Genomic DNA, 13,874 nt, shown 5'->3' on the forward strand with positions numbered 1-13,874 from the left:
CTGGTTGTACATGTATTCAGCTGCTTAAGCTACTGTGCTCTATAGGTCCTGATTGCACTTTTTGCAGTTTAGTATGTCACCTTTATCACACAATACTCCTCCCATATCACAGAAGGGGCAGCTGAAATGGGCTTAACCAGTGAAATGTTTGGATACCAGTTAGAGGGACACAACCTGCTGACTGATTTTGTCAGAAAGAACCACATGTCTGGTCATAAGGTTTCTAAGGTTAGTACTCCATATAATATAAAGGCATTATCTAATTTAAATTGATTGATGATATACATTCACACAAACATAAATATAGATAAACATACATGGATTTTGTATATTATGATGAATGTACACACACAGACACACACACACACACACACACACACACACACACTCTGAGTACTATTATACTTAACACTCCTATTCATTGTTCATATTTATTTTCATGGCTAGTGTGTTCATTCTGTCCCATAAAGCATTGGCTGGCTTACACAGGCTGGTGTTCATGGCTAGTGTGTTCACTCTGTTCCATAAAGCATTGGCTGGCTTATACAGGCTAGTGTTCATGGATAGTGTGTTCACTCTGTCCCATAAAGCATTGGCTGGCTTACACAGGCTAGTGTTCATGGCAAGTGTGTTCACTCTGTCCCATAAAGCATTGGCTGGCTTACACAGGCTAGTGTTCATGGCTAGTGTGTTCACTCTGTCCCATAAAGCATTGGCTGGCTTACACAGGCTAGTGTTCATGGCTAGTGTGTTCACTCTGTCCCATAGAGCATTAGCTGGCTTACACAGGCTAGTGTTCATGGCTAGTGTGTTCACTCTGTCCCATACAGCATTGGCTGGTTTACACAGGCTAGTGTTCATGGCTAGTGTGTTCACTCTGTCCCATAAAGCATTGGCTGGCTTACACAGGCTAGTGTTCATGCCTAGTGTGTTCACTCTGTCCCATAAAGCATTGGCTGGCTTACACAGGCTAGTGTTCATGGCTAGTGTGTTCACTATGTTCCATAAAGCATTGGCTGGCTTACACAGGCTAGTGTTCATGGCAAGTGTGTTCACTCTGTCCCATTAATCATTAGCTGGCTTACACAGGCTAGTGTTCATGGCTAGGGTGCTGACTCTATCCCATAAAGCATTGGCTGGCTTACACAGGCTAGTGTTCATGGCTAGGGTGCTGACTCTATCCCATAAAGCATTAGCTGGCTTACACAGGCTAGTGTTCATGGCTAGTGTGTTCACTCTGTCCCATAACGCATTGGCTGGCTTACACAGGCTAGTGTGTTCACTCTGTCCCATAAAGCATTGGCTGGCTTACACAGGCTAGTGTTCATGGCTAGTGTGTTCACTCTGTCCCATAAAGCATTGGCTGGCTTACACAGGCTAGTGTTCATGGCTAGTGTGTTCACTCTGTCCCATAAAGCATTGGCTGGCTTACACAGGCTAGTGTTCATGGCTAGTGTGTTCACTCTGTCCCATAAAGCATTGGCTGGCTTACACAGGCTAGTGTTCATGGCTAGTGTGTTCACTCTGTCCCATAAAGCATTAACTGGCTTACACAGGCTAGTGTTCATGTCAAGTGTGTTCACTCTGTCCCATAAAGCATTGGCTGGCTTACACAGGCTAGTGTTCATGGCTAGTGTGTTCACTCTGTCCCATAAAGCATTGGCTGGCTTACACAGGCTAGTGTTCATGGCTAGTGTGTTCACTCTGTCCCATAAAGCATTGGCTGGCTTACACAGGCTAGTGTTCATGGCTAGTGTGTTCACTCTGTCCCATAAAGCATTGGCTGGCTTACACAGGCTAGTGTTCATGGCTAGTGTGTTCACTCTGTCCCATAAAGCATTGGCTGGCTTACACAGGCTAGTGTTCATGGCTAGTGTGTTCACTCTGTCCCATAAAGCATTGGCTGGCTTACACAGGCTAGTGTTCATGGCAAGTGTGTTCACTCTGTCCCATAAAGCATTAGCTGGCTTACACAGGCTAGTGTTCATGGCTAGTGTGTTCACTCTGTCCCATAAAGCATTGGCTGGCTTACACAGGCTAGTGTTCATGGATAGTGTGTTCACTCTGTCCCTTAAAGCATTGGCTGGCTTACACAGGCTAGTGTTCATGGCTAATGTGTTCACTCTGTCCCATAAAGCATTGGCTGGCTTACACAGGCTAGTGTTCATGGCAAGTGTGTTCACTCTGTCCCATAAAGCATTGGCTGGCTTACACAGGCTAGTGTTCATGGCAAGTGTGTTCACTCTGTCCCATAAAGCATTGGCTGGCTTACACATGCTAGTGTTCATGTCAAGTGTGTTCACTCTGTCCCATAAAGCATTAGCTGGCTTACACAGGCTAGTGTTCATGGCTAGTGTGTTCACTCTGTCCCATAAAGCATTGGCTGGCTTACACAGGCTAGTGTTCATGGCTAGTGTGTTCACTCTGTCCCATAAAGCATTGGCTGGCTTACACAGGCTAGTGTTCATGGCTAGTGTGTTCACTCTGTCCCATAAAGCATTGGCTGGCTTACACAGGCTAGTGTTCATGGCTAGTGTGTTCACTCTGTTCCATAAAGCATTGGTTGGCTTACACAGGCTAGTGTTCATGGCTAGTGTGTTCACTCTGTCCCATAAAGCATTGGCTGGCTTACACAGGCTAGTGTTCATGGCTAGTGTGTTCACTCTGTCCCATAAAGCATTAACTGGCTTACACAGGCTAGTGTTCATGTCAAGTGTGTTCACTCTGTCCCATAAAGCATTGGCTGGCTTACACAGGCTAGTGTTCATGGCTAGTGTGTTCACTCTGTCCCATAAAGCATTGGCTGGCTTACACAGGCTAGTGTTCATGGCTAGTGTGTTCACTCTGTCCCATAAAGCATTGGCTGGCTTACACAGGCTAGTGTTCATAGCTAGTGTGTTCACTCTGTCCCATAAATCATTGGCTGGCTTACACAGGCTAGTGTTCATGGCTAGTGTGTTCACTCTGTCCCATAAAGCATTAGCTGGCTTACACAGGCTAGTGTTCATGTCAAGTGTGTTCACTCTGTCCCATGAAGCATTGGCTAGCTTACAAAGGCTAGTGTTCATGGCTAGTGTGTTCACTCTGTCCCATAAAGCATTGGCTGGCTTACACAGGCTAGTGTTCATGGCAAGTGTGTTCACTCTGTCCCATAAAGCATTGGCTGGCTTACACAGGCTAGTGTTCATGGCTAGTGTGTTCACTCTGTCCCATAAAGCATTGGTTGGCTTACACAGGCTAGTGTTCATGGCTATTGTGTTCACTCTGTCCCATAAAGCATTGGCTGGCTTACACAGGCTAGTGTTCATGGCTAGTGTGTTCACTATGTTCCATAAAGCATTGGCTGGCTTACACAGGCTAGTGTTCATGGCTAGTGTGTTCACTCTGTCCCATAAAGCATTAGCTGGCTTACACAGGCTAGTGTTCATGGCTATTGTGTTCACTCTGTCCCATAAAGCATTAGCTGGCTAACACAGGGCACCATGTCACAATGTCATCTTAGCACTAAGACTATCCTGAGCCTATGTTAAAGTATGGGAGTTACAATCACTTAAGTGCTAAGATAGCTTTATTCAATGGGGCCTTGCTATGCTTTTTATCAATGTACACGACTCACCAGTGGTCAGGCAACAACAGCCAATGATTGTTGATTCACCTGAACGTGCAGACACCAATTGAAGACTTATGCATAACCAAGAACAAGTACACAAGAAAAACCGGCATCAATTCATTATTTTCGATCTGATATTTCACTGATCCTTATTGACGAACAGTGGTTGCTTTGAGCAGAGAAATGGGCCGTTATGACCAAACTGGCTAGTCCATTTTGGCTAGAACCTGGCAGTGTTAACCAGAAGGCCAGAACTCTGCCCCTTCATTGCACTAAGCCCCAAGATCATAAAAGAATTTTATGAATACAAAAGAGTCATTAAATAGACGTAAAATTACATTCAAAACTATGCATAAACTATGCCTATTGCATCCATTTACTTTACGGTTCCCAAAATGGAGGAACGTCTATACTAGCTGACTGAAACCGTGCACAGGTCTTGATGTATTTTCACAAACATAACTTTTTAAATATATTGGACAAAACAATTTGAATTTGAATTTGAACAAACCTAAATTTCACCTGACACACTGCCAAGCAATGATGTGCACATGTAACACTTACATTGCTATTAAATCTAGAAAGTAAGAAATTAGAAGCAAAATCTTCCTGATTACCCAGATATGTATAAAAGAAAACAGACCTGGGCATGTCTTGACAAATGTTTTTCTCATACAAAGATATTGAAAAAAAACCACTCAACCTCATTCACAAAATTATAATCTGTATTCAGTTATTTAAAGTTTATGAGGATAAGTACTTTTTCCAGTAGTACATTTACCATTCAGTTTGACTGCAGTGGTGTATCTGATTACAGTGGAACCCCAATATCATTTGTTCTCCTTGTGCTGGTGGATATCTAAAGCTGAAGATGGTAGACACAATATCACGTGGACGGAGATAGTTATAGTGGTGTCAAGCTCAAATGGGCAGGAGAAAATATAAAAAGTATCACTTGTCTTCTTCTAGCTCATCCGTATCTTCCTCAAGTGCTGACGTGTCGCCTGAAACAGAAGAAGGACTTAAGTCGCATGTTGTAATTCATGTCTACTTGCCACACCAATGGGCCTGCCTTCTCTTATCGTATCTAAAGGGGGTGGTATGGTAGTCTAGTGGTTAAGTGTTGCTCCTCACGCCGACGACCCGGGTTCGAATCCCGACATGGGTACAATATGTGAAGCCCATTTCTGGTGTCCCCCGCCGTGATATTGCTGGAATACTGTTAAAAGCGGCTTAAAACCATTCTCACTAACTCACTCACTCACTCTTACCTTAAGTTAAGAACCTGGCATTGCAGGTCAGGAAAAGAAAAATCAGTGGTTGATATCAATTACATATCAAACTATTTAGTGCCCTCTTTTGACAAGCACATGCTGTCTGGAACAATTCAATCCCAGAATACCAACAGGATTTTATGTCACTCTCTTTTTCAGTTAAATAACTAACATTTTGACAGGTTACATTTTTTATGTCTAATATATGACAAATATTTCACCTACCTTCAATATAAAACATATTCAACATTAATATTAACTCAGCAAATTTCACAATATTTTACTAAGGGACCAATTTTTCATACACTTTTCTGTAACTGCCTCAACACCTAGACACCCATTTTCTTTCTCAGAAAGGAGCAGAACAATATATTTTCTTTTCACAAATCATTTTTGTCAGAATGTATAGCGACCACTTAATTATATTGTTTCAAAAAGATGAGGTCAATTTTATTTCCAGTATTTTCCTGCAACAATGTCTGAAATAAAATCACAGCCACATCCCCAGAATATCAAACTGTCAGTCCCGAAATATGGACAAGAAACTCATGCAAGAATCAAGCAAGTACCTCTCGTGATCTTCAGGTCTTCGGGCAGTTGATACTCCGTGTTCTGCGAGGTCACTGCAACACACATGCAACATGCAGAAGGCCGACATGCACCAGAGTGAGTGAGTGAGTGAGTTTGGTTTAACGCCGCTTTTTACAGTATTCCAGTTATATCACGGCGTGTCAGCTTGATGTGGGAGGAAAGCCCGAAGTGATGCAGGTCTCAGAAGTTTACCACTTCGGTGAAACCCACGAGCACGGGTATGGTGCTGACAAACCTAGAAACATAATTGGGGCGAACTGGGATTCGAACCCACAGTCATAGGTTTCTGGCGTGCCCAAGGGACGCAACTCTGCACAGCGAATGCACCAGAAGAACGGGCAGACTCCCTCAAAGAAGCCCAGAAAGATAACCTGTATTCCCTCTACAGAAACTGCTCAGAAAGTCAACTACATTCAAACTGACACAAAAATAGTGCTACAGCACTGTAGCTCACCTGGGGCTGGTTCCACAAAGTTATCTTAGGGTGATCTTAACTCGCATACCTTGACATCCTATCATCGTAGTTCACAGATCACTTTGTGGAATGGGCCTGTGATGTGTAGTCAACATTTAAAATGACAGTAACTGGTAAAGAAACAGTCATTATTAACATTGATGTGTTCTGCAAAGTAAAAAGTATGTAATTATAACTAACACTAAAATCCAAGGAACTGACACAATAAAGGAATAAACCGTTTTCTCCCCATGTATGTGGCTGGCGTTGGAGCCACATTGAAAATCGGTTTTGAACTTGTTGATCAAACTGGGACGTTTCAGCCTCATAGGTCCGGTGCTTGAGAAGATGTTTTGAATCGGATTTCCAATATGGCCACCATGGCAGTCATCGGAATTGTCAGATTTCTGTGAGGACTGCTGCAATTCGCTGTGCAGAGTTGCGTCCCTCGGACACGCCAGAAACCTATGATTGTGGGTTCGAATGCCGGTTCGCCCAGATTATGTTTCTAGGTTTGTCAGCACCATACCCGTGCTCGTGGGTTTCACCGAAGTGGTAAACGCCTCCCAAATTAAGCTGACATGCCGTGATGTAACTGGAATACTGTTAAAATTGACGTTAAACCCAACTCACTCACTCACTCACTGTGAGGACTATTTGGAGACACCGTAGGTGGGAGATTAATACAAAGATTCCGCTGCAGAGATCTTGTAGTTCCAGAGTAGAAAAATACATTAACAGAAACAGAAAGGTTGTAGCTGATAAAAAAATCCAATAGGCAATATTTAATGTAATATTTATTTTTCTGCATATCTTATACATGCTGAATCTCAAATTTCATGATACATGCAGCAAGCACTCTTTGATGGGCAAAAATGACAATTACAATATGGCCGCCACGGTGGCCATTTCTCAAATCAGATTGGAATTCCGTGAATATGTTTTAGTGACACAATACACAAGTTCCAACTCCAGTGTCCTGATAGGAGGCGACAAAGATATAAAAGTTGACAATGGACAAGTGTCCTGATAGATGAGATCACTTGACTTTGTTCGTTGTTTAACGACGCACTCAGCAATATTCCAGCTATATGAAGGCAGTCTGTAAATAATCGAGTCTGAACCAGACAATCCAGTGATTGACATCCTGAGCATCGATCCACGCAATTGGGATACGATGACACGCATCAACGAAGTCAGAGAGTCTGACCACCCGATCCCTTTAGTCGCCTTTTACGACAAGCATAGCCACCTTTTACGGCAAGCATGGTCGCCTTTTACGACAAGCATAGCCACCTTTTACGGCAAGCATGGCCGCCTTTTACGGCAAGCATAGTCGCCTTTTAAGGCAAGCATAGTCGCCTTTTACGACAAGCATAGTCGCTTTTTTCAACAAGCATAGTCACCTTTTACGGCAAGCATACCTGCCTTTTACGGCAAGCATAGTCGCCTTTTACGGCAAGCATAGTCGCCTTTTACGGCAAGCATAGTCGCCCCTTATGACAAGCATAGTCGCCTTTTACGACAAGCATAGTCGCCCCTTATGACAAGCATAGTCGCCCTTTACGACAAGCATAGTCGCCCCTTATGACAAGCATAGTCGCCTTTTACGGCAAGCATAATCGCCTTTTACGGCAAGCATAGTCGCCTTTTACGACAAGTATAGTCGCCCCTTATGACAAGCATAGTCACCTTTTACGACAAGCATAGTCGCCCTTTACGACAAGCATAGACGCCCCTTACCAGCATATTCGCCATTTACGGCAAGCATAGTCGCCTTTAACGGCAAGCATAGTCGCCTTTTACGACAAGCATAGTCGCCTTTTACAGCAAGCATAGTCGTCCCTTATGACAAGCAGAGTCACCTTTTACGACAAGCATAGTCGCCCCTTATGACAAGCATAGTCACCTTTTACGACAAGCATAGACGCCCCTTACAAGCAGAGTCGCCTTTTACGGCAAGCATAGTCGCCTTTTACGGCAAGCATAGTCGCCTTTTACGACAAGCATAGTGCTTTTACGGCAAGCATAGTCGCCACTTATGACAAGCAGAGTCACCTTTTACGGCAAGCATAGCCACCTTTTACGGCAAGCATAGTCGCCTTTTACGGCAAGCATAGTCGCCCCTTATGACAAGTTTAGTCAGGTGAACTGAAAACATAGTTCAAATAAAGGTACACATGGCCTTAGGTCCAGGTCTTTTACTATGGAGAGGGGGAGGTGGTGCTGGGGATACTGGACAACACAGGACTGTATCCAATTAAACATGCATCATCCACCAGTTCCCCAGTTTATGTAACATTTGTTCATGCACCTACCCCCCCCCCCCCCCCCCCCGCCCCCCCCCCCCCCCCACACACACACACACACACACACACAAACTTCTCCGATCCCCTATGACAAGTTACTTAGTATAATTAGTTTACAAATGTTCTCCAATTCCATGCTGAACCAGAAGCAATCAAGTGTCAGAAAACGCCAAAAGTGCCAAAAGTTTTATAATAATAATTAAGTCAACAGAAGAACTTGCTGTTGAACCAATAACATGCAGAAACTGGAAAGGAATCTCACAGCATTTCATAAAACAAACACTGGAAAGCTTAAGCTGACAATTCAAGAACCAACAGATCTACACTACTTGCCAAAACAAACCTAAGATTGGGTTTTTCAGGCCAATGATTGAAGGGAAGTTTGTTTTGATCCGTAGTGTATGTGGCCTACCTTTCTACAGTACTGAGATGACCAACAGACAAAGACCAATGATTGAAGGGATGTTTGTTTTGATCCGTAGTGTATGTGGCCTACCTTTCTACAGTACTGAGATGACCAACAGACAAAGACCAATGATTGAAGGGATGTTTGTTTTGATCCGTAGTGTATGTGGCCTACCTTTCTACAGTACTGAGATGACCAACAGACAAAGACCAATGATTGGAGGGATGTTTGTTTTGATCCGTAGTGTATGTGGCCTACCTTTCTACAGTACTGAGATGACCAACAGACAAAGACCAATGATTGAAGGGATGTTTGTTTTGATCCGTAGTGTATGTGGCCTACCTTTCTACAGTACTGAGACGACCAACAGACAAAGACCAATGATTGAAGGGATGTTTGTTTTGATCCGTAGTGTATGTAGCCTACCTTTCTTCAGTACAGAGATGACCAGCAGACCAAGACCAATGAGGAGAGTAAATCCACACATTGCCGCCCCAGCGATGGGCACACTTGTCGACACTGAAATGGATGTTATTTTGGAATTAAGCAGCAATAAAAAATAGTGTGGAAATAGTGTTTGGCAATAGTGGAAAGTCCAGGTAATTGTTTAACTTCACAATTGCTCTGCCAAAATTTTTGGGGCTCAAGTTTGAAGCAGGACAAAATCAATTTTCTATTATAACAAACACATGTACATCCCATACATTATTTTCTGTCAAAATTCTGAGGCCATGCAATGTCAAGATACCAGTATGAAGTTCCTCATCTTTCTGAACTATGTACACAACTGAGACACCAGGGCCCACTTGCACAAAGCCATCTTAGCGCTAAGACTAATGTCAGCCTATGTTAAAGGTATGGGAGTTACAATCATCTTAGAGCTAAGATCGCTTTGTGCAAGTGGGCCCAGGATGGCGTGGAGCCTCTCACCTGAATAGAACTGAGACACCAGGATGGCGTGGAGCCTCTCACCTGAACAGAACTGAGACACCAGGATTGCATGGAGCTTCTCACCTGAACAGAACTGAGACACCAGGATGGCATGGAGCCTCTCACCTGAACAGAACTGAGACACCAGGATGGCATGGAACCTCTCACCTGAACAGAACTGAGACACCAGGATGGTATGGAGCCTCTCACCTGAACAGAACTGAGACTAGAGGATGGCATGGAGCCTCTCACCTGAACAGAACTGAGACACCAGGATGGCATGGAGCCTCTCACCTGAACAGAACTGAGACACCAGGATGGCATGGAGCCTCTCACCTGAACAGAACTGAGACACCAGGATGGCATGGAGCCTCTCACCTAAACAGAACTGAGACACCAGGATGGCATGGAGCCTCTCACCTGAACAGAACTGAGACACCAGGATGGCATGGAGCCTCTCACCTGAATAGAACTGAGACACCAGGATGGCGTGGAGCCTCTCACCTGAACAGAACTGAGACACCAGGATGGCATGGAGCCTCTCACCTGAACAGAACTGAGACACCAGGATGGCGTGGAGCCTCTCACCTGAACAGAACTGAGACCCCAGGATGGCGTGGAGCCTCTCACCTGAACAGAACTGAGACACCAGGATGGCATGGAGCCTCTCACCTGAACAGAACTGAGACACCAGGATGGCATGGAGCCTCTCACCTGAACAGAACTGAGACACCAGGATGGCGTGGAGCCTTTCACCTGAACAGAACTGAGACACCAGGATGGCATGGAACCTCTCACCTGAACAGAAATGAGACACCAGGATGGCATGGAGCCTTTCACCTGAACAGAACTGAGACACCAGGATGGCGTGGAGCCTCTCACCTGAACAGAACTGAGACACCAGGATGGCATGGAGCCTCTCACCTGAACAGAACTGAGACACCAGGATGGCATGTAGCCTCTCACCTAAACAGAACTGAGACACCAGGATGGTATGGAGCTTCTCACCTGAACAGAACTGAGACACCAGGATGGCATGGAGCCTCTCACCTGAACAGAACTGAGACACCAGGATGGCGTGTAGCCTCTCATCTGAACAGAACTGAGACACCAGGATGGCATGGAGCCTTTCACCTGAACAGAACTGAGACACCAGGATGGCGTGGAGCCTCTCACCTGAACAGAACTGAGACACCAGGATGGCATGGAGCCTCTCACCTGAACAGAACTGAGACACCAGGATGGCGTGTAGCCTCTCACCTGAACAGAACTGAGACACCAGGATGGCATGGAGCTTCTCACCTGAACAGAACTGAGACACCAGGATGGCGTGGAGCCTCTCACCTGAACAGAACTGAGACACCAGGATGGCGTGGATGGTCCCCAGAAGCAGCATGAGCGCCCCCAGGATGATGCCCAGCAGCCACAGCGTTCCTTTCTCCACCATCTCTTCCTGCCCAGTGTCTGCAAACACAGCCACCATACCACACTGTAAATCATTGCACTCATTTGTTCCTGGTTTATGGAAGTTACATGGGGATGATTAATATTTGGAAAGATGAAACCAAACTTTTACAAGAAATTATATCTTCATAGATAATGATATGCGTACACATGAAATACTTAAATAACTTAAATAACTTTATATTTCTTTAAACGTTCCTCCTGCAGCTGCTAGGAGGGGCAGGGCACCAGTCTGTCTCTCTCCGACCCCTCCCCATCAGAGCTCCAGATAAGCTGCGTATCTGCGTAAAATACGCATCAGAAATGCAGAAATACGCAGTAAAATAAAATCCAGGCGTATCAAATACGCTACAAACATTACAGATACACTACAAAAATATAACTTGTGCGTATCATCAAAATATTGTGAAATAACCCTGCGTCTTCGATTAGTAAATCAGCAACTTATTTTGAAATTATAAACGGGCATTCCGTCAACCTTGCCAAACTCCTAGATGACAGTTACATCATGATCATTTGCCATCACACTTTCTTGTGGAAGTATCGTGGCATTTTTGAGTCCTACAAAGCTCTCTAACCCAAACGACACCAGTTTGCAGGGACTAGATGAATAGTGTTTTTAATATTTAACTTAAATACCCACATGTGTAAAAACTAGTGGGTAACAGAAATTTGAATACGCAGATAGAATTACTGATACCCAACGATTTTAAAATGCATGGGTAAAATACCCACACCACCAAAAGCTTATCTGGAGCTCTGCCCCATACAGCACTGCACTGCACTGCGGGGACAGGCCCATCACTATGTAAGAAACTTTGACCCACTCTCCGTGTAGCAAGATATTTGCTCTTGTGGATAGTAGGAATACTTGCTGTGTCTGGCTACAGGAGGAAACATATTGTCATTAGGGTGGTTACTCGCTGAGAGATTTGTTTGTTTGTTTGTTGTTTAACGCTGCACTCAGCAATATTCCAGCTATATGACAGCGGTTTGTAAGTTATCAAGTCTGGACCAGACAATCCAGTGATTGACAACATGAGCATCAATCCACCCAATTAGGATCGATGACATGCATCAACCAAGAGGGAGCCTGACTACCCGATCCCATACGTCGCCTCTTCCAACAAGCATAGTTGCCTTTTACAGCAAGCATGGGTTGCTAAAGACCTATTCTACCCCGGATCTTCACAGGCTCTCACAGAGAAGTATGGTTCATGGTTCAAAATAACAAACACATGCACGCATGGGTTTCAATGTTAAGAATATCAGCATGTATCCACTGACCTACTTCTTTATATATTACAACGTCGCTATTACCTTGAAAAGATTAATTATAATTTTTTTAAATAATTTTACCAATGTATTATATCAATAATTGTGTCAGCTTGATACCCCAGGTTCCTATAAAACAATACCCGATGTTTCAGGAAGCCATTGTTGTAAAGAGTCATACAAGTTTTGATTCCATCATATGTTTTTTCTTTCTATTACATCAATATTTAAACTGAAATGGGTCCTATTATCATCTATGATTTTGAAGGTACCACATACAAATTACAATTTGTTTTATTTTCTGGGTTACGCATGTGCGCTTTGGGACCATGTAGATCCTTGCATCAATAGGTAGGTATGCTACAGAGGTCCTTGAATCAATAGGTAGGTATGCTACAGAGGTACTTGGATCAATAGGTAGGTATGCTACAGAGGTACTTGCATCAATAGGTAGGTATGCTATAGAGGTACTTGGATCAATAGGTAGGTATGCTACAGAGGTACTTGGATCAATAGGTAGGTATGCTACAGATGTACTTGGATCAATAGGTAGGTATGCTACAGAGGTACTTGGATCAATAGGTAGGTATGCTACAGACGTACTTGGATCAATAGGTAGGTATGCTACAGAGGTACTTGGATCAATAGGTAGGTATGCTACAGACGTACATGCATCGAATAGGTAGGTATGCTACAGAGGTACTTGCATCAATAGGTAGGTATGCTACAGAGGTACTTGCATCAATAGGTAGGTATGCTACAGAGGTACTTGGATCAATAGGTAGGTATGCTACAGACATACTTGCATCAATAGGTAGGTATGCTATAGAGGTACTTGGATCAATAGGTAGGTATGCTATAGAGGTACTTGGATCAATAGGTAGGCATGCTATAGAGGTACTTGCATCAATAGGTAGGTATGCTACAGAGGTACTTGGATCAATAGGTAGGTATGCTACAGACATACTTGCATCAATAGGTAGGTATGCTATAGAGGTACTTGGATCAATAGGTAGGTATGCTACAGAGGTACTTGGATCAATAGGTAGGTATGCTACAGATGTACTTGCATCAATAGGTAGGTATGCTACAGAGGTACTTGCATCGAATAGGTAGGTATGCTGCAGAGGTACTTGCATCAATAGGTAGGTATGCTTCAGAGGTACTTGCATCAATAGGTAGGTATGCTACAGAGGTACTTGTATCAATAGGTAGGTATGCTATAGAGGTACTTGGATCAATAGGTAGGTATGCCACTCCGGCTAATTAACACCAATTAACGCCTATAATTAAGGTGTTAAAAGTACCTTGGATACGTGGTGGAGATGCAGGGTCTACACTTTAAAACACAACTAGCTGGCAGCAGCAGTCCGGGAAACCGTCTCAGTACCAACCCCTCACAAAAACGGCTAACCTCACCAAAGAGTACTCTGTTTTGAAACCATATCCAACATCAGTGGACCAGTCCGTAGGGTATCAAGTGTCAGAAACCAAGGATGAAGATCCTGATAGCTTCCTACCCACAGTAAATGCTTTCAGAACTGATCATGATAAAGAATCA

General features: G+C 43.9%; 2 protein-coding genes across 3 annotated transcripts in view; both read right to left on the reverse strand.

Annotated features, from left to right (window-relative positions):
- Positions 1 to 414: 414 nt before the first annotated feature.
- Positions 415 to 1,041, reverse strand: LOC139472582 (uncharacterized). The gene has a single exon (XM_071255047.1). The coding sequence runs from the start codon at positions 1,039 to 1,041 to the stop codon at positions 415 to 417; it is 627 nt and encodes a 208-aa protein (XP_071111148.1).
- Positions 1,042 to 3,323: 2,282 nt separating this feature from the next.
- Positions 3,324 to 13,874, reverse strand: part of LOC139472850 (uncharacterized) — a 58,478-nt gene continuing 47,927 nt past the window's right edge. Inside the window, exons 7-10 of one of the 2 annotated variants that reach the window (XM_071255318.1) lie at positions 10,919 to 11,038; positions 9,071 to 9,163; positions 5,454 to 5,507; positions 3,324 to 4,614 (exon numbers count right to left, since the gene is read on the reverse strand). In XM_071255318.1, coding sequence (XP_071111419.1) covers positions 4,562 to 4,614; positions 5,454 to 5,507; positions 9,071 to 9,163; positions 10,919 to 11,038 — 320 coding nt within the window. In that variant the 3' untranslated portion in view covers positions 3,324 to 4,561. The remainder of the gene's footprint in view (positions 4,615 to 5,453; positions 5,508 to 9,070; positions 9,164 to 10,918; positions 11,039 to 13,874) is intronic. The other variant, XM_071255319.1, reaches the window with a different exon arrangement.

The sequence above is a fragment of the Haliotis cracherodii genome, unplaced genomic scaffold (assembly GCF_022045235.1).
Source record: "Haliotis cracherodii isolate W230 unplaced genomic scaffold, xgHalCrac1.p SCAF_25, whole genome shotgun sequence".
NCBI classification, from domain to species: domain Eukaryota; kingdom Metazoa; phylum Mollusca; class Gastropoda; order Lepetellida; family Haliotidae; genus Haliotis; species Haliotis cracherodii.

Coding starts and splice junctions, on each gene's coding strand:
- LOC139472582 (XM_071255047.1), bottom strand. CDS start 1,041: ATGAACACTAGCCTGTGTAAGCCAGCCAATGCTTTATGGAACATAGTG.